This window comes from Geotrypetes seraphini, chromosome 3 (assembly GCF_902459505.1).
Source record: "Geotrypetes seraphini chromosome 3, aGeoSer1.1, whole genome shotgun sequence".
In the NCBI taxonomy this organism is placed as follows: domain Eukaryota; kingdom Metazoa; phylum Chordata; class Amphibia; order Gymnophiona; family Dermophiidae; genus Geotrypetes; species Geotrypetes seraphini.
The window spans coordinates 285,376,460-285,398,473 of NC_047086.1; the positions used below are offsets into that span (position 1 = coordinate 285,376,460).

At 42.6% G+C, this 22,014-nt stretch overlaps 1 protein-coding gene across 2 annotated transcripts in view; it reads right to left on the bottom strand.

The window, feature by feature from the left end:
* CNST (consortin, connexin sorting protein) overlaps positions 1–22,014 on the bottom strand; it is a 169,352-nt gene that overhangs the window by 123,797 nt on the left and 23,541 nt on the right. Inside the window, exon 3 of one of the 2 annotated variants that reach the window (XM_033937047.1) lies at positions 10,679–10,860. In XM_033937047.1, the coding sequence (XP_033792938.1) occupies positions 10,679–10,860 (182 nt within the window). Of the gene's footprint in view, positions 1–10,678; positions 10,864–22,014 lie in introns of both variants that reach the window. The other variant, XM_033937046.1, reaches the window with a different exon arrangement.

The window sequence follows — 22,014 nt, forward strand, 5'->3', positions numbered from 1 at the left end:
ATATTCGGTGCTCTCAAGCAGGTAAACAAACCGTGGAGCTTTCCAAGATGGCATCTGAGGATTTCTTTGCTTTAAGTACAGCCAGGGATGGCTGGTTCAAAGTCCACAAAAGTGAGATGAAAGCACTGTGAGGGGACAAGTTCAGGTGGCATTAACTGAGATCTGGAGTGATGTTAAAAAAGCAACAGGCTTTTGGATGGAGCAAGTAGAGAACACATGAAAGGGTTAGAAAATGAAATGAAAAGCATCAATCTCAACAGCAGCACCAGGACATGCTTAACATAAGAGGCATGTGCCTCACCTTTTTCACAGTAGGGCAGCAATTCAGACAGCCTAGCCTGTTCATGCCAACCCAAGCCCTCTTTCTGACACTTCCTGCTTATGTGGGAGTGGGAAGCTAAGTCAGAAAGAAGACTCGGGGGTTGGTGCTAACAGGCTATTTGAATCACTGTCCACTGCCACCAATTGCTATAGAAGAAATCTTTCGGGTCATTGGCTGGGGATGGGACTGAGGAACAGCCACAACACCAAGGTTGAAAAATGCTGGTTTTAACTCTTTGGAAAGACCTTCATTGTTTAGCCCCATTTCCTTCTCCAACAAACTGAAGTCACACATTTAAGTTTCCAATAAGTTCCATTGTACAGCTAAAGAAAGTATCATAATATCACACGAACTAAACTAAAATTATTTACAAAGCTTTAAAATGTCCATTATGTAAGTGCTGCTACTGTGTAACAGTCATACCAATCATTTATAAGTTCCTAATGGCTTGAAAATTATTCCTCAGTGAGTACATATTTATTGCATGCCACAATTAGGTGTTGTCCACAAAGAGGAAACAGACAAGCCATGTTTATTACACATACATTTACTTCATTACATTATTGGGTGTTGTGTTAGATCGTCATCTTACCTTGGAAGTTCAGACAGATTTAATGATAAAGAAATGTTTTTCTGTCCTTTGGAAATTGCGTACGATTAATAAATATTTTGATTTAGAGTCATTTAGGCTATTGGTTCAGTTTTCAATCCTGTCTGTCTTGGACTATTGTAACATAATTTATTTGGGATCTCTTAAAAAAATTCTTAACAGATTAAGAATAATACAAAACTCAGCAATTCGTTTGATCTTCGGTCTGAAATAACATGATCATGTTAGCTCTTATTATAGACAGCTTCACTGGTTACCATTTGATGCAAGAGTTTTATTCAAATTTGGTTGCATATGCTTTATTATTCGGTTTAGCTCCAGCTTATCTTGTCTCTCATTTTGAATTTCATAGAACAAATGTGAATACATGCAAATCTTATTGGTTTGCATTTCCATCACCTAAAACTTGTCGTTATACAAGATCTTTTGATCAAACTTTAGCATTCCAGGCTAGTAAAATGAACACCTGGTAGAGTATCTTAATTCCTCAAGCTCAATCTTACCACGCTTTTAGAAAAATACTGAAAACCTATTTGTTTGATAAATTCATATCTTAATTCTTTTAGTACTGTATTTGATATGTCATGTGGTGCACTTATAAGATTCGCTGACTGACCAGCTTTTCTTGATGTAAACCGCCTAGAACTCATTGGTATGGCGGTATACAAAAATAAAGTTGTTTATTATTATTACATGAATTAAATCACTTGAGTATGATATTTCCTGTTTCATATTTTGAATTGAATTTATATTTCATATTGAAAGCATTATGGTGTTCATATATCAAATATTTTATACCAATGTAAATATCTCACAACTCTAAATAAATATTTTTCAGCAACAGAAGTTGGAGTGTACTTACTAATGAAAATGCTATGATGTCAAATCACTGGTGAATGTGTATTTTTCATGGCAAGAGTCCGTGGAAAAGTGAGAGCATGTGACTTGTTCAGTGCAAAGTTATTTGAGAGTAGCTATTAAGTATCATTAGTTCAGAAGCTGAGTCAGTATAATACCCAAGAAAGAAGTTGGCAACTTAGTGCATGTATAAAATAGATGGGTTCATTTGCCTGAAAATCAGGCTACTTATATGATTATTTTTTTTCTTTTATTAACATTTTTGTGGTTTATACTTTACACACAAGACATTTTGCATACAATGCTGAAATATAATGCATGATATACAGTAGAAAAAACAGTGAGAAGATTTGAAAATTCTCCTGCTAGCAAGAAAGTAAAAACCAAACCTTAAAGCACCTAGTCCACTAGGGGTGCAGGACCCAACACGGTCCGCGTTTCGACAAAAAGTCTTCTTCAGGGGTCCCTGAGGGTCCTATAATGGTGAATAAGTGGAGAATCTAATATGTGGTGAGCAGTGAGAAAGACGCTGCTCACCACATATTAGATTCTCCACTTATCCACCATTATAGGACCCTCAGGGACCCCAGAAAAAGACTTTTTGTCGAAACGCGGACCGTGTTGGGTCCTGTGCCCTTAGTGGACTAGGTGCTTTAAGGTTTTTATGTGGATTACTTTATTTTTATGTGGATGATTTTACTTTTATGTGGATGATTTTATTTTACTTTTGGAACTTTGACATTTACAAATAAAGTCCTTTTAAGGAACATCGTCACTCCACAGAATTTCTTTTGCTTTCTGCTAGCAAGAAAATAAGCATTATAGTTCATTAGTAGGTAAAGAAAAATGACTTCTGTAGAAGCAAAACTAAGAGTGCGCTGATGAAGTACAGAACAGTGTGGCAGCAGTGCAAGCAGAGTGAGATCTAAGAATCTAATAAGGCCAAAAGGACATCCTTTAAATAATGAAAAGTAGATCCAAAGGAAGAAAATGGAGACTATAACACTACAAAGTTGGACGCAAAGCTCTAATAAGCCAGCCAAAAGAACGTTTGAAAATAAGTAGATCATAGAGGTGAAAAAGAATAATTTTTCAAGTACATTCAAGTCATATCATTAAATAACTCAGGAGGTAAAAGGAGCACTCAGGGAGAATAAGGCCATAGCAGAAAAACTAAGGGCTCTTTTTACTAAGGTGCGCTAGCGTTTTTAGCACATGCAGGATATTACCACGCGCTACGCTTCTAGAACTAATGCCAGCTCAATGCTGGTGTTAAGGTCTAGTGCGCGGGGCAATGAAGCGTGTGCTATTCCGTGCGTTAAAGCCCTAGCGCACCTTAGTAAAAGGAGCCCTAAGGGAGCCTTTTTACTAAGCTGCATTAAGCCACAACATTCACCTAACAAAACTAGAAACAGAATATACCACGGGATGCCCCAAGGAACTGAATAGGTGTCAAAGCATTTGCCATAACAGGACTCGGCTGCGTGGCTTAGTAAAAAGGGGTGTGGGGGGAGGGGGTACCTTTGGAACCGCTCTCCCTCCAGTTCCACCCACTGCCACATGAGCTGTTTAAGCAACCTAGTCTGTTTCCCTGCCCACCCCTCCTCCCAGATGCATCTATTGATGTCTCGTTCTAACTGATCCAGCTCAGCAGCAGGAATTAGTATTGGTAATGTCTGAAATATAAACAGCAGTCTGGGCAAGATGTTCTTTTTTTTTTTTTTTGAAAATCATTTTTATTAGAGAGTCAACAAGAGAAACAAGCAAGTTACAGGGATGAAATAGTTAAATAGAGGTAACAACGAAAAAGAATACAATGTCCAACAACACCAAGAAAACGCAGGGCTGTCCCAGAGCAAGAACAGCCCGTTTCCCTCATCAGCTCCATAAATTTTTAATATAACATACCCAACCACAGAAATCCCCTACTCAAGGGGCATTACTCCCACCACACTACTCAAACCAGCCACACCCACAGACATGCACCCTCCCCCCAATTCAATCACTCCCCCCCAAGTCTGCTGGCTTATTTGGTCCTGTGGAAGGTGTTCTTACGGTTACCTCTGATGTTCATTTTGATAACAGCAATATGGCCCTAGCAAGAAAGCCACACGCCTTTCCATTTACCCTGGTCCACCTTAATCTGCTGTAAAATATTACCATAGTTTTTTTGATATAAGTAGGACAATTGTTTTGGATGTGTACCCCTAAATAGTGAATCACACCATGTGGGTCATTTAAATGGAACAACTCTTCCTCCATTCTCTCAGTGGTTATACTCAACAATTCTGAATTGTCAAAATTCACTTTGAAATCAGCAATGTGACCATAATCCCGCAATTCCCTTTAATAATCAGTAGCGTCAACTGTGGGGAAGTAACACAAAAAAAAAGAACATCATCGGAAAAAGTGCTCTCGTGATGGCTATCTCCTAATATCCCCATTGTCCCTAACCATAAGAGCAAACAGAGGCAATACTGTGCACCCCTGTCAAGTCCCACAATGAATGGGAATCTTGAGGAATTGTCTGGAATTTAGCAGCTAAAATCTAAAGCTAAGAAATGCAAGATCATGCATTTGGGCTGCAAAAACCCAAGGGAATTGTACAGTTCAGTGTGTGAAGAACTTTGATACATGAAAGAGAAATAGGACTTGGTTGTGATGGTATGTGTTGATTTTAAGGTGCCCAAACAGTTTGAAAAGGCAATGGTGAAAGCTAGAAGGATGCTTGGGTACATAGGGAGAGGCATGGCCAGTAGGAAAAAGGAGATATTTATGTCCCTGTACACTTCTCCCTCCGTATTCGCAGTTTTAGCAATCGTGGTTTTGATTATTCGCAAATTTTAGCTTGCTGGCTCCTCCCCCCAAAATTACATCAGCTTGCATAGAGAAAATCGCTGATTCCCAGCACTTTCTTCACCATGTTTTGTTTCTCCTTCAGGAGCAGGCCAGATCTCCTATTCGCGGTTTCACCATATTCACGATGGTTTTTAATGGAAAATAGCAAATAACATATGAAAAAGTTATTTGCGGTTTTTCTATATTCGCGGGTCTGTTAATCCACTATCACAGTGAATATGGAGGGAGAAGTGTATAAGACTCTGAGACCTCATTTAGAATACTGTGTACAATTCCAGAGACCACACCTTCAAAAAGATATAAACAAGAAGGAACTGGTCCAGAACTGGCTGGAAAGGGGTCACGAGTGGTGTCCCACAAGGGTCAGTGCTGGGACCGTTGCTGTTCAATATATTCATTAATGACCTGGAAACAGGGACGAAGTGCGAAGTTATAAAATTTGCGGACGACACAAAACTCTCCAGTAGGGTTAGAACTATTGAGGAATGCAAAGATCTACAGAGTGACCTGAACAAGCTGGGTGAGTGGGCAAATAGATGGCAGATGAGCTTCAATGTAGAGAAATGTAAAGTCTTGCACATAGGGAAAGGGAACCCGATGCACAGCTATACGATGGGAGGGAGGGTATTGGGGGAAGGCAACCTTGAAAAAGACTTGGGGGTATTGGTGGACACAACGATGAAACCAGCGGCACAATGTGCAGCGGCCTCAAAAAAGGCGAACAAAATGTTGGGTATTATCAAAAAAGGCATCACCACCAGAACAAGGGAAGTTATCCTGCCGCTGTATCGAGCGATGGTGCGCCCACATCTGGAGTACTGCGTCCAATACTGGTCGCCGCACCTTAAGAAAGATATGGTGATGCTCGAGAGGGTCCAGAGAAGAGCAACAAAAATGATTAAGGGCATGGAAAACCTTGCTTATATTGAAAGGCTGGAGAGGCTGGGGCTCTTCACCCTGGAAAAACGGAGACTTAGAGGGGACATGATAGAGACCTATAAAATCATGAAAGGTATAGGCAAGGTAGAGCGGGACAGATTCTTCAGGCTAGCAGGGACATCAAAAACAAGAGGGCACTCAGAAAAACTGAAAGGAGACAGATTCAAAATGAATGCTCGGAAGTACTTCTTCACTCAGAGGGTGATGGACACCTGGAATGCGCTTCCAGGTGAGGTGATAGGACAAAGTACAATAATGGGTTTCAAAAAGGGCTTGGATGACTTCTTGAAGGAGAAAGGGATGACAGGGTATAGATAGAGGGGTACTTTACATGGTACTTCAGGATTAGAGCATAAACAATTCAGGTGGAGGGATCTTACAGGTCAAGGACCTGAAGGGCCGCCGCGGGAGCGGACTGCTGGACACGATGGACCCCTGGTCTGATCCGGCAGAGGCAATTCTTATGTTCTTATAAGAAGGCTACTAAAATAGTCAGTGGTCATCATAAGGCATACAGTCATCAAAAGGAAACTCTGGAATGAGGAGGTATAGAATAATGAAGAGGATAATTCAGAAGTAATCTCCGAGAATACTTTTTCACAGAAATGCTTGGAACGGCCTTCCAGTGGAGGTGGTGGAGACAAAAAGTGAATCCGGATTCAGGAAAGCTTGGGACAAGTACATTGGATCTTTAAGGAAGAGGATGAGATAGTAGATGGCATGGTTAGGCAGACTCCTATGATGTTGTTTTGTTTGTCCTTGGATCTGTGGTGCATTTGACTTCTGTTTTGTGCTGGGCTGCTTTGATAATTTTGTGCCTTGTCAGTGTGCTGCGAAATGAAAAAGGTTGAAAATAACATAAGAACATAACAACTGCCATCTCCGGATCAGACCCTGGGTCCATCAAGTCCAGTGATCCGCACACACGGAGGCCCCGCTAGGTGTACCCTGGCATAGTTTTAGTCCCCATATCACTGTATGCTTCTCAAGGGAGATGTGCATCTAATTTACCCTTACCCATATCACTTTATGCCACTCTTAAGGAGATGTGCATCTAGTTTACCCTTAAATCCTAGAACGGTGGATTCTGCAATTACTTTCTCTGGGAGAGCATTCCAGGTGTCCACTACTCGCTGCGTGAAACAGAACTTCCTGATATTCGTCCTGGACCTGTCCCCCCTCAGCTTCAGTCTATGTCCTCTTGTCCGTGTCACATTGGACATTGTAAATAACTGCTTTCCCTGCTCCATTTTCAGTATTTTGATAAAACAGGAGAAAAAGCTTTGAATTAGGCCTCAAGTCTTGTTACACCAGGCAGAGGCATTAACCAGATCTCGCATTTTTGGTAGGCCACTGGGCAAACTGGGTGGGCATATGTGGTCTTCCCATCCCCCTCCTTCCCCGAGGCCATCTCAAAGTATTAAAAATAGCTGAGATGGTGTAGATCCCCAAACCCCACCAGCTCTAAGGGTCCTTTGGAACCAAGAACTCCTCCCTCTCACATTTGCTCTTGCCAGTGGTTCTATCCTTATACTGCTGCTGTCCCGCCCTCCCTGCTCTTGCTCAATCGTCACACATGCCTGAAACTGAGCATGTGCGGCATGGGAAGGACAGTGTTTTAACTGTGCTTCAAATTGGAGTAAATATGAGAGGGAGGACTTTTGGAGCTAGTAGGCTTTGAGAATCCCCACCAGCTATAACAAGGACACAAGAATTTTGGGTAGGCCCAGGCCCACATGTGGCTATGCCACTAATTCCAGGTGCAAGAAGTGACTTCTGCTAAAGACTTCTACAAATCTTTTACATCACAAGAGAGCTTTCAATTAGGTTGTTGGATCTGTCAGTCACAAAGGGAACGAGACTGCATTTGCAATTTCTAGTCAACTTCTCTCCATTCTGAAGTACAGAAATAGAGGACTGAGGACCAAAGGTCCAAATCTTTGTCGGTCTAATGACCGTTGCTAAACCAGTTTGATTGGTTTAGTGACGGACCTAATTTGTCAACCTGATATACAAAATAGTCCACCACATGCTTTTCTGTGCATTTGTTCATTCTCCGACTTCACCATATAAATAACCTCATTAGTATTTAAACAAGGTCATTAATATTAAAACAAGCCCTTCGATTGATGCCCTTTCATCGCTAAGGCAATGGAGGCTAAGGGCTGAAATTACTGACAGGTCTGCCCTATTTCTTTTTTTTTTTTAAATGGACACAGATGATGTGTGTGTGTTACACAGAAACATTATCTGTCCCCATTAAAAAAAAAAAAAATGTTGTGTCGAAGTGTGCGTGTTGTGCCGTGCCATGTCATGCTTCCCTCTGATGATGGCCCCTCACCATCACATTGTGCCACACAGACCCCCCTACACTCCCGACCCTCCCCCCCCAAAGATCGCAGTCCCCCACACACACATGAAGATCCTTGACAGGTTTTAGTTCATCCCACCATGAAGGCTCCCCCTTCAGACCCTCCTACCATCCCCACCAAAGTCCCCAAAAGAAGGCCCTGGTGGGCTGGGGGGGTTTAGGATATCCCCCCTCCCCCACGTATCTTGTAGGCATCATAATTACTGAAATCTGGAAGGAAGGATGCACACTCCCTCCTGCTGGCAAGCTCTGCCTATGCAAAATGGTGGGCTTTCTCCTTCCTGGTGCATCCTGGGATGCACTGGGAGGAGCCTAAGGCCCTAATTGGCCCGGATACACAAGGCCCCTCTTGGGGGGGGGGAGCTTAGGCACCTGAACCAATCAGGGCCTTAGGCCCCTCCCTGTGCAACCCAGGATACACCGGGAAGGGGAAAGCCCACCATTTTGCAGTGGCGGGCCTGAGGAGCAGGAGGGAGAGGGCATCCCTCCTGCTGTCAACTAATTTACAGGTACGGGGGGTATGGGGTGGGTTTCAGAGAGCATACAGTGGCAGGAGGGAGTGGACACTCCTCCTATCAATTTTTTTTTTTTTAGGAAGGGGAGCGGTGGAAGGGAAGGGTCAGTTTGGGGGAGGCCTTGTGGGAGGGGGGATCACAGTAGGCAGGAAGGAGCGGGCATCCCTCCTGCTGATTTTGGCTGGCACAGGGGGAGGATTCCGCTGTGACAGGAGGGAGTGGGCATCCCTCATGCCTCTATTCTGTGTTTGGGGGGGGATTCATCAGTGAGGGCTAGCATAGCATTCTTTTTAATGGGGCGGATATTGTGATTGTGTAACAAAGGCACATCTGTGCCATAAAAAAAAAAAAGAAGCCCCAACAGCTGAGTGACAGGAGGCTACTTTGGGGTTTGGTCTTAATGACCGTGTTTTGTGCATCTAATCCCCGTCCCATCCTTGCAAGCTCTGTCCTCATCTGCAAAAGCCTTGTGTTCAAGGCATGGATGGAGCAGGGACAGAATTCGTGGGGTCAGGATGGGTATGGAGATAGATCCAGCAAAGAGAGGGACAGTTCTAGGCTTCTTTTGGAGGACGGGCTAAATAAATAAATTTGTCCCCATGTCATTCTTTACTGTATAGTTAACCCACTTATTTGATATAGGGGCTCATTTTCAAAGCACTTAGACCCACAAAGTACCATAGTCAACCTGATTTCTTTTTTCACATTTTATTTATGCAAAATTTTTACAATAATATAAAAGTAATACATTTAATACAGAAAAAAAAGATTTTACATATTAATTACTAAAAGGAAAAAATCAAAAAGGCAAAAACAGCTTAAATCTCATTTCCTTTAGCCCTCAAAATACAGACCCGAGAAAAACAATGAAAAATAAACTCAACCTTAACCATTCTATAGCAAAAAAAATGGCGAACAGACCAGTTACTATAACCTGTGGAGTGTGGGCTGGAGGACTAAGCAAAACACCCTTCTCGAGGCTGGGGAGATCTCCTTCCCCTTTAGTAACTGCAAGGAATTATCCCGTTGCATTCAAAGATGTCATCAGAACTGCATAACGAAGCTAAGAAGTCTGCAGCAAAGCAAGAGCACTTGGTAAGCTATGCTTATTCTTTCTTCGCCATTTGTCCAGATTCAGAAAAAATTTTAGATGTCTCCAAATACAGTTCTACCGGAGGTCATCCTCCTAATGTCTGCCTTTGGCAGCCATCTTGGGTCCCTGTCAACCTGATTTCTCTCTTCCTGAGTGCCACATAAGTCCCTCAATTATTGGAGAAAACAAAAGGCTGCAGTGGGTACTCTAAAAACAATTCACTTTGATAGATAGCACAATTTATATATTTTCAGTTACAGCTACTATTCTAGACTCTAAACAATAATAATAATAATAAAAAATACATAGAGAACATTTGATTAGCTTTGCTTGCTAGGCCAGAAAACTCTCTAACCACACAGAGCTTAGCTAGACTGACCTTACTGAACAGAAACCATACATCACCTTGAAAGTCTACTACTATGGATCATTTTGGCAGAGGAAGCCACTAGGGCAGGGGTGTTAAAGTCCCTCCTCGAGGGCCACAATCCAGTCGGGTTGTCAGGATTTCCCCAATGAATGTGCATGAGATCTATGTGCATGCACTGCTTTCAATGCATATTCATTAGGGAAATCCTGAAAACCAGACTGGATTGCGGCTCTCGAGGAGGGACTTTGACACCTCTGCACTAGGAAAAAAGCTCCTATGATGAGTTGGGTCCCATGGGGCTAAGGAAAGGTAAGAAAGCAGGGATGGCCTTCTCTTTATTATGATATAAGAATAAAAGCCTACAGGTAGTGGGGGCAGAAGACTGCTAGATTACCAGAAGGGGAGAGTCCAGCGGGACATCCAAGCAAACCACAAGGGCCCTTTAAATGGGGCCGCTGCTGCATGAAGGGAAATTTTGTTTTTAATTTTAATCTTTTGAATGTTGGCATAACTGGGAATGAGCAAAACTTCCAGCCACAGCAATGTGAGAACTGCCAATTAAAAGTAAAGCTGATGGCAAAGACTGCCTTATACAAATATTTAATGCTGCCATCTTTCTGTATAACAGTACTGAATATAAACACTAGGATTGGTGTTAAAAAAATATATCAGTAAATTTACTGACTGTTGGAAGAACAGGGCATACACCAAATACACCATTAAAAATAAGATTTAATCTACCTGATGAAGGCAGTGGGGTAGTATCCTTGTGTCGGTCTTCTCAATTTCTTCTCCAATGAGGGAGAGCAAAGATTGTAAAAGCTTCTTCTGATCCCTTGGATTTGCCTTATAAGTGTTTTCTTCTTGCACGGGGTCTGCAGACTTTCTTTCGTGGGTGAACATTGGTGTGCCCATTGACGTAACTTCTTTAAACAAAGACATTTAGATCAGTATACCATCTGAATCAAGAGTCAGAACCAAGTTTAAAAAAAAAAATCTATATTACAAGTCACCTTAAAAACACATTTTCTACATTGCTCAAATATTGCCAAACCCTTCTAGGCAGCTGCCAAATATACAGTATTCAGAATTGACCTATGAAATATGCAGAACCTGCTCTGTGAAAGATTATAAGATCATTCAAAGCTCCAGTTCAGCTTTATTACTCTCTTATCACAACACATATCATGTTAATAATTAATTCTCCTGTTCATACTAAAATCTTTTTTATTTTACTGGCTATATACACAAATATGTCAAATTCTACACTACATAATGGTTTAAGTCATATAACATAGCCCAGAGAATTAGGTGAATCTCTTCATAAAGGTGATAAATAAATAACCTCCCTTTTAGAAAACAACAAAAGTGGTTTTTAGGAACTCTATGAGTGTCGGGAGCAGCGCAGAGCATTCAGTGTGCTGGCTTGCACTAAAAAACAGTATCACGGTTTTGTAAAAGAGGGGGGTGGGGTAAATAAATTAAGTTGGTTGGTATGATCCCGAGACAGAAAGGACTGCAGATTCAGTAACTAATGCTCAAAATTCAGCACTGGAAAAAAATGGCGTTAAGTGCAATTCTATAAAGAGCACACATCCTTTGTAAAATCATGCTTAGTGTTGATCACTTAACTTTAGGCACCAGATTTACCTAAGCCTGCTAGAAGCTGAAGATGACATGGGCTAGTAGAGGGCTTTGGGGTCCCCTCCCAAATTTCTGTCCTGGACCCTACTAATGTCTAACACCAGCACTGACAGGATAATCACAAAATAGAAAATAAAATTATTTTTCTACTTTTTGTTGTCCGGTCATTATTCAAATCATGTTGGTTCCAGGCTCTGTTTTCTATTTGTCTTCTGTTAACTCGCTTGCCAGGGTCTCTTGTCCATTTGACGTTTTTTTTCTTTCTTCGTGCTCACCATCCATCTTTGTCCTCCCTTTCCCTTCCCTCCCCCAGAGGTCTGAAATCTTTCCTTTTTTTGTTTCTATCCCCCCCAGTCCAGCATTTCTCTAATGACCACTAAACACACCCCTCCGCGATCCTCCAGCGACACCCCCAACCTCCGTGTTCCTCTCTTCCATGGGCAGTACTTGGATACGGCAGTACTTTTGCGCTCTTCAGGCCACCGGCAGCATGAGTGAATTTTCCCTCTGCTACTTCTTCGTGCCTAAGCGGGGCCAAGAAGCAGTAGCAGAGGAAAAGCTTCCAGCTGCAGAAGGCAGCGTGTTTACTTCACTCACGCTGCTGGCAGCCCGAAGAATGAAAGAGCGGCTGTAGCGATAGATCCCACTATTCCCAGATCCACCATTTCTCCTTTTCTCAACTACTCTTTCATTCAGCATCTCTCTCCTTTCCCACCACTCCAGGATCTATCATCTCTCCCTTTCTCTTTCCAACTGCCATCCTATCCAGTATTTCTATCTCCCCTCCATGAACACCACCCCTTTGGTCCAACTTCTCTCCCTTTCTTTTCCCTCCCTCCATCCACCATCTCTCTCCCTCTCCTCTGTTTTCAGACTCATTATTTCTTCTCCTTCACCTCCCCCCCTCAGTCCAGCATATGCCCCTTCTTTTTGACCCCCTTCCTTCCCTCCTTCTGGACCTCCCTCCGTGTACTTCTAATAGCTACTATACCAGGAAGTCCTCCCAAAGGCTGGCTCCCTTCTCTTCATCATCATTTGGCATTCCTCTTGTCTCCTGGTCTCACTTTAAAAACTAATTATGGCCTGCAGAGGATCCCCAGTACAATTTCCCTCTGCCACAGTCTACCCCAGACCAAAACAGAATGTTAGGTCAGAGGAGGAGGCAGGACAGCGGCAGAGGGAAAGTGCACCTGTGATCCTCCTCCTCAGACCATAATTAGTTTTTAAAGTGAGACTGGGATGTGAATCAGGCAGCACTAGCTTGCGGGTCCAGATGGCTTCCCTCTCTCCTTGCTGCTGGCACAAACCTTGCAGAGCGAGCCATCGAATGCAGGCTTGCTTGATGATGCTCACGGCCTTCCCTCTGCCGGGCTCCTCCTTATGACACAACTTTCTTTCTTTGGGAAAAAAGGAAGTTGCATCATAAGGAAGAGCCCAGCAGAGGGAAGATTGCGAGCACCATCCAGCAACCCTGTGTAGAGAAAGGCTCGCTTTGCAAGGTGTGTGCCAGCAGCAGGGAGGGAGGGAAGCTGGCTGGAGCCACCAGACCCATGAGCGAGGGGAGGTGGGGGTTAGCTGGAGGTGCCAGACCCATGGGTGAGGGGGGGTTGGGCTGGAGATGCCAGACCTATGAGGGGAAGGTCTGGAGCCGCCAGACCCACAATGGTGGAATATCAGGGAACTGTGGTGGATGGGGTTCCCCGCGGGATCAAAGCTTTTTACTGCTCTGCGGTGAAAAGGTTTATCCACATGCCAGCAGTGAACAGATATAAATTTTACCTGTTCCTGCGTTTTACTACAGTCACTTGCAGTTAGCCGTGGGTACGGGTCACCGTGTCATTCTCTGCTTTTAGCTTCTTTTTAACTATTTTCTTCATTTTATAGTCACCCTGAAAATTAAATGTCTCTATAGTAGATTTCTTTTGCAGCGTCACTCCAGGTATGAGTTCAAATTTGATCACTATTTCCCAGCAGACCCAACACAGTACTATGCCTTGCATTCCACTAAGGACCAAATCTAAAATAGCTCCTCCTCTTGCCAGTTCCTGGACCAATTGCTCCAAAAAGTAGTCATTTATGACGTCTATGAATTTTACTTTGCTAGCACTCTCTGACTCATTTTTTATCCGAACACTTACCAGTCTTATTGAAACTTTGTCCTCTATCTAATTCACTATCTGCACTCTAGACCCCATCCCTTCCCCATGGATCACTATTCCCAAACTGTCTCATGTTGTATGTTTTACTCATGATCTCCAACAGCCTCTCTGTAGGGTTTTTTCTCTCTGCTTGGAAACATGCATCAATTAGACCAATCCTCAAGAAGTCAACCTTGCATCCTAAAACCATATCAAATTATCACCCACTTTCCAACTTGTGTTTCCTATGCTTACTTCTACATTATATTGACTTTAACAACATTTCCCACACCTGCTAATCCAGTTTCCGCCCAGAACACAGCTGTGAAACAATCATCACTTGACTCTTAAGTGTCTTGCATCAAATACTTGATTCTGGTAAAATTAGTATTCTTATGTCCTTGGATCTAACTGCTGTATTTGATCTTGTCAGCTCAGATATATCCTTTTATAGAGACTACAAGGTTTAGGCATCATACAAGTACAGTTACTCTTGGTTCACCACTTTCCTTAACAATCACACTTTCATGTTTCCTATTCTTTTCTGTCTTCAAGCTCATACACATTCAACTGCGAAGTACCAAGGGCTCAGTTCTTGTTTACCGTAACTTCTATTTGACATCTTCAGTCCCCCCTAACGATACTTATTCAAGATCTAAACATACAGGCTTTTTACTATGCAAATAATATCTTTCTTGTAGACAAAACGTCTATTAAATCTGGATCTTTCCTAACCCAAAGAAGCCCTTTCTCATATCGCCACTTGGCTCACTGAAAACTGCTGTTCTAAACTTGTCTAAAACTGTTGCGTGTTGGATAACAGGATCTTCTTCAGCCCCCTCTTGTTCCCCCATGCCTAACAATGCACATTTGCCTCTAGTCACGCAATTCAGATATCTTGGAATCATTCTTGAATTTCCACTCTTGCTAAGTCAGCTTCCATCTCTCTACATCAATTTAAATCAGTACTTTCTTACTTGGATACCTCCTCTCAACTGACCCTTTTCTATGCTCTCATCTTTTCTTGTCTTGATTACTGCTACACCATCTACGTGGGTCTACCACAATCATTTCTTCGGCACTTACAAACCATCCAGCACACTGCCATTTACATTTTCATCAGTGCCTCCAGATTTGATCATATTATCCCTCTCCTTATTCAGTATCACTGGCTTTCTATTTAACAACTAGTGTTTAAGCTTAAGCCCGTTACATTAATGGATGCTAGAATATATGTATGTCTGTCTTTCTTTCTGTCTGTGCTTCTCCCTGCCCCTGTCTCTTTCTTTTTTTATTTCTGTCTCTCTCCTTCCCGCTGTCTATCTTTCTTTATTTCTATCTCTCTCCCTCCCACAGTCTGTCTTTCTTACTGTCTGTCTCTCTCCCTCTGGCTCCCTGTATGTCTGTCATTCTTTCTTTCTGTCTCTCTCCCTGTCCGCTGTCTTTCTATCTCTCTGTGGCCCCTTGCCTGTCTGTCTTTCTTTATCTTTCTCTATGGCCCCCTTCTTTATCCTCCCCACAGCAATCCAAGATTGCTCCCTGGCCCCCTTTGTCTTCCCCCCCCCCTGTGCAGCAGCATCATGTCCTCCAACTCCACTTCCTTGTGAAGCAACATTTACCTACCCCCATCCCACTTCCCTGTGCAGAAGCATTCCCTCCCCCTTTATTAAAGGTATAGGCACACTCCTTCTTGCCTCATTCAACCTGTTCAGTCTCAGCACGTTCGTTCTTGTCAGCAGTGTGCACAAAAGACCTAGCTAGCTCTCTATTCCCTCCGGGGACGATTTTGTACATCGGGCGCCATGGGAGGTGATTGGGGCTATCGGAGGTGGAGCAGCATGCAGGGCTACTTTCAGGATCGGCCGTTTTTGCAGCGTCGGATCCTTTGCTTTGGCTGGCCGACTTAGACCTGTGTGTGTCGTCGGCCTGGAGGAGCCGGTCGGGGCCTGGATGAGACGGTCGGGTCGGGGCTCCCGTGCGTGATTCCTTGGTCGGCTACGTGGGAGTTTAGAGGCACTGGTGAGCAGCGAGCGTACGGCTTCAGGTGTGTAGGTTCTGGTCTCTGATCCGGCAGTAGTTGGGTCCTGTTTACTGTGAAGAGGTCTGCCGCTGCCTGGAGGAGCTGAAGAGTAGGGAGCACTGTCATAGCTAGCGCATGCGCACTCCTTCCGACCATGGACATACGGAACAGGGAACACACAGGTAGGAGTGCGCATGCGCGCTTAGCATTTTATTATAGTAGATGAGTACACTATAAGATCTTAACCCTCACGCACAAAGTTCTCCACTCTGGCATACCTCCATATCTTTCCACTTTGGTTATCCCTTACGCATTTCCAACTCTTCTGTTCCCTAAGCGATAATCTTCTCCATCTTCCAACCTCAAAATCTGCCCAATACAATATCACTAGATCATGTGTCTTTTTCTAGCTCCCTCCCTCCCTTTGGAACTCACTTCCCTTCACCTAGAACACTTTCTCCAAATTTAAGACCCTGCTAACAACTTATCTTTTTTCAAGAAAGCTTACGTGATTGAGTCATCACAGGGTTGTGACCAGAGGATTCAATGACCCTGCAATTTTATTACTCCAATTTCTTTTCTTCTCTTTTTATTTCATTGCATTCCTTTTTACATTTATTTTATTTTTTGATTAATTTGTACATCACCTTGTATCCCCTTGAGGAAAAGCAATTCACTAAAGACCAATAAACATAAAACATTATAAAAAAATAACATATTAAATCTTACTTTCCAAGTTTATTAAAAATTTGTTATACCGCCAAATCAAAACTTTCGGTTTACAGGACATTAAAAGAGTATAACATAATGTGAGTAACAAGGCTAAAAACATAAAGTAAACTCAGCAAATTAGTAACAAAACAAACAAAATTACAAAACAAAACAGAAACAAAAGGTATTAAGGTAGACCTACATTATTGATAGGAAAGATAGGATAAGGAAAGGGAAACACAATTGGGAGGGGAGACAAATTCTTTCGAAAAAGGGATCAGAATCTTTGCTGAAAGGAAAAAAGGGAGCGTTTGTCCTTATGAGGACAGTTAAAACCCAAAGGCATCTTTAAACAGGAATGCTTTTAAGTTGGATTTGAAATAATTTAAAGAGGCAGCTTCTCTTAAATGGTTAGGAGTAGAGTTCCAAAGAGCAGTTTTCTCGGCAGTGACCGAGAAAATATAAGCACGTAAGGTGTTAATGTGTCTTAAAGATGGAATTACAAGTAAATTCTGAGAGACTGACCGAAGACCCAAACAGTAGCAGCAGAATATGGAATCAGAAGTCTATTAATGAATTCGAGTTGGTTAGTTTCAAGGGTTTTAAAGGTTAATAGCAGAAGTTTATATGGAATTCTGTACTGGTCTTGCACATTTCTTCTAGGAGAAGATCTTCAAATGAAGCAATATTCCAATTCAAACTCCAGTATGTTTAATAAAAGAAACAAAATTGAGCTTACCTTTAAAATGACTGTCTTCCTTTTGCTTACAACCAGTACTGTCACACTAACAGTCTCACACTCCCACATGCATTACTACTCAATGATATCCTGTTATGACTTTCTAGCACCAGATGCCAGAGATATTACTGGCACATAGCATCATTAGCATTATTAAACCTTCAGCATTATGTCATCACCATTAAGGTAACCAAATCAGAGAAGATCAATGTAAATAGCAGAAAGCTCTTACGCCAAAATTTGAAGGACAGCAAGGGAGGTCATATCGATAAACTTCCACTGATTTACAAACTACAATCAGTCCAATGTTACATAAAAATAATTCCACAGGAATATATTGAAAAAAGGAAAGAAAACCTCTGATAAACCACTAGCAACTGGATACTGCTGTCACCAATGTCACTTTTAAAACTGTTTATCTATTATGGGTAGAAACAAAAAAATGTTCTTGTCATGTTTTTCAAACTTAGAATTTTTCTTCCTTCGGTGTATATGAACTTTTCATGATCCAAACCCTAGGGGTCCTTTTATCAAGATGCGGTAGGGGGTTTAACGCACGGAATACCGCGCGTTAAACCGCCTGCCGCACTAGTCGCTAACACCTCTATTGATGCGGTGTTAGTATTTTGGCTTGTGATGAAATGTCCAACGCGCTAACCCCCGTAGCGCACCTTGATAAAAGGAGCCCCTAGTGTACTAAATTTGATTCAATGTGTGATAATATGGTTCTTTTTAATGCTTCTGATGCAATAAATATATTCTCATATTTAACTGAGTGACTAGCTAAAGTAAAATGTCCAAAACGTAATTGGCTAACACCTTTTTTTCTTTGGTGAGAATGTTTGGTCTTTACTATATACAGTAAAACCTTGGTTTGCGAGCATAATTCGTTCCAGAAGCATGCTTGTAATCCAAAGCACTTGTATATCAAAGCAAATTTCCCCATAGGAAATAATGGAAACTCAGACGATTCGTTCCACAACCCCAAAACTTTAATATAAAATACTACATACTTGTATTGCAAGACCTTGCTCATTTAGAACAGTCACTACACTCCTGCAGCATCAGAGAGAGATCGGATGGATCAAACACTGGTTGGCTGGCAGGAAGCAGAGGGTTGGAGTAAAAGGCCAATACTCTGACTGGCAATGGGTCACGAGCGGAGTTCCACAAGGGTCAGTGCTGGGACCTCTACTGTTCAACATATTTATTAATGATCTGGAGGCAGGGACAAAATGTGAGGTTATCAAATTTGCTGATGACACCAAACTCTGCAGCAGGGTTAGAAACACGGAAGACTGTGAAGACCTGCAAAGGGACCTAACGAAACTGGAAGACTGGGCAAAAAAGTGGCAAATGAGTTTTAACGTAGAAAAATGCAAGGTCATGCATGTAGGGAAAAAGAACCCGATGTTCAGCTACAAAATGGGGGGAACACTGCTAGGGGTGAGTAACCTTGAAAGGGACCTGGGGGTGATGGCCGACACATCACTGAAACCATCGGCGCAATGTGCGACAGCCTCAAAGAAAGCAAACAGAATGCTGGGCATCATCAAAAAAGGTATTACAACCAGGACGAAGGAAGTCATCATGCCGCTGTATCGCGCAATGGTGCGCCCGCACCTGGAGTACTGTGTTCAATACTGGTCACCGTACCTCAAGAAGGACATGGCGATACTCGAGGGAGTGCAGAGGAGGGCGACTAAACTAATAAATGGTATGGAAAATTTTTCATACGCTGACAGGTTAAAAATGCTGGGGCTGTTCTCCCTGGAGAAGAGGAGACTTAGAGGGGACATGATAGAAACCTTCAAAATCCTTAAGGGCATAGAGAAAGTGAATAAGGACAGATTTTTCAAACTGTGGGGAGCCACAAGCACTAGGGGTCACTCAGAGAAACTGAAAGGGGACAGGTTTAAAACAAATGCTAGGAAGTTCTTTTTTACCCAGAGGGTGGTGGACACATGGAACGCGCTTCCAGAGAATGTGATAGGCCAGAACTCTGTACAGGGGTTCAAGGAGGGTTTGGATAGGTTCCTGGAGGATAAGGAGATAGAGGGGTACAGATATAACTAGAGGTAGTTTATAGAAATAGGCAGAAACTAGAGGTAGTTTATAGAAATAGGCAGAAACCACTTCACAGGTCACGGACCTGATGGGCCGCCGCGGGAGCGGACCGCTGGGCAGGATGGACCTCGGTCTGACCCAGTGGAGGCAACTTCTTATGTTCTTATGTTCTTAAGAACCATTGGCTCAGTTGTGATGATGTGACATGTGGATACTGTTATGTACTCGTATTGCAAGACTTTGCTCGTTTAGAACAGCCACTACACTCTTGCAACGTCAGAGAGAGAAGAACCATCGTCTCAGATGTGATAGGTGTATACTATAAGTACTTGTATTGCAAGACATTACTTGTATATCAAGTTAAAATGTAATCAAATGTTTTGCTTGTCTTGCAAAACACTTGCAAACCAAGTTACTGTACTTGCAATCCAAGGTTTTACTGTACTGAAAAAAATCAGTATAATGGACATCAGCATGGACACAACTCACTTTGTGAGAGTGAAATTTGGGCCCGGGCAGTAACTCATAGATGACCAGCACCAGACAATAAGTCTGAATAAGAACTGCCCCATACATCATGTAGTCCAATCTTGTGAAATGTAAAGACTTGGGGCTCCTTTTACAAAGCTGCGCAAGCACAAAGATTAGCGCATGCTAGGCAAAAAATTACCACCTGCTTAAAAGGAGGCGGTAGCGGCTAGCACACATGCACTAAAACTGCTAGTGTACCTCTGTAAAAGGAGCCCTTAATAAACTCTCGAATGCAAAAATCTACATCAAAAACCGGGAAAGTGCAATGTGCTCACATACAAAAAGTTCACTGAAAAGTTCTGTCCATCAATAAAGTGTACTTAGCTGAGTCCCGTTACAAATTCATGTCGCCACTCAACAGTTTGTATCACCGCTCGACAGAGCTCCGTTTCGATGTCTTCATCAGGAGCGGGGATTACAGTGCTGATGCAATGAGACACAAAAGGAATAATATCCTCGCAAAGTGACAGGAAATCCTGAAAACCCGACTAGATTGCGACCCTCAAAGAGGGACGTTGAGATCCCTGTTCTAGTCTGCAGATACCCTAGGGCAGGGGTAGGCAATTCCGGTCCTCGGTTTTCAGGATATCCACAGTGAATATGTATGAGATGGATTTGCGTGCACTGCCTCCTTGAGATGCAAATCTATCTCATGCATATTTATTGTGGATATCCTGAAAACCTGACCTGGTTCTAGCTCTCGAGGACCGGAATTGCCTCCACCTGCCCTAGGGTATCTACAGACTAGAGCAGGGATCTCAAAGTCCCTCCTTGAGGGAATCCAGTCGGGTTTTCAGGATTTCCTCAATGAATATGCATGAGATCTATGTACATGCACTGCTTTCAATGCATATTCATTGGGGAAATCCTGAAAACCCGACTGGATTGCGGCCCTCAAGGAGGGACTTTGAGATCCCTGGACTAGAGGGAATCCTGCCTGTGCTCTGCTATTCTCATCAACTAGTCCTCCGTGCCCCCCCTCCCCCCTGGTTCAAACCAGATTTTACCCTTCAAAGGAATCTACCTGAAAATAAGCCAATAACTCTCAGAATTACTACTGAAGCTCTCAGAATTACTACTGAAGCAGATTTTCAAACACCCCAGCCTTACAGATTCCTTCTACGCAAATGAACAATAAAATAAAGCTCTCTTCCCTGGGGTTACTGTTAAACTTCACAGGCTCCAGATATTATAAAGAATTAAAGATCACTATTCTGCTTTAGAACAAGTTAAGCAACATTTCATTACAACTTATACATGTTGCCAAGTGTCACACCCACTTTCAAAATTCCATGCCAGGTTTTCAGCCCTGCCTGCACATGCTCTCTCCCTTAAGAACTCAGGATACTAAGGAGGAATTATTTCTCCCTTCCTCCTCTCACCATTAAACTACAACATTCCTAGGAGTAACCACTTTCTGCATTCACCAAGCCTCTCTTCAGAAATAGTGAGTCAACAGAACTCCCGCACTCATTAGCTTATTTAACTGTAGTATTCCAAAGAAGGCAAAAGTCTACATTCACCAAGCTTTGCGTTAACATCCCTGTCCCCCCTCTCCATTTCTTTTCTGGACTCATTTCAGTCAACAAGTAAGCTAAACAGAATTTCTTCCTTTACATTTCATAAGGCAATTACTCTTCTTTTTTTTTTTAAGTTCAAATTTTTTATTGTGAGTTTAGAAAAAATACAAAAAATAAAGAAAAAACATACAATCAATACAACAGTAGTTAACTTGAAACGGTGGAACATAAACTAGCAAACCAAAACTTTGCTAAAACCTATCCCTCCCAGCTTGCCTTCTGGGTATTTCTGCAAGAAAAAAAAACATTTACCAAGGTTTGCCTTCTTTGTTTTCATGCTTAAGGCAACTCCCACACCAACAAATTTTTCCTTTCTTTTTTTTCCAGTTTCTATGGGCCTTACTTTCAGCTCAGTGAATTCCTTCCTAATCAGTTCTCTCCATATCCCGGGACCCTTAGCTCAGCTCCCCGACTCCTTCTAGGTCTCTCCTATTCTTCTTGTAGCTGGCCCACCGCCAAGAGACTGAATTTTTGTTACATTTCTTTGAGGAGGAAAATCATGCAGTCTAGATGCAGCTGCTAAGCCATACCTCTAGACCAGGAAGCACCTCAGCGCTCTCCCTCTCAGCAGGTTCCCTGGAGGAGGAACCTCATAAGAATAGCCTTACTGGGTCAGACCAATGGTCCATCTAGCCCAGTATCCCGTC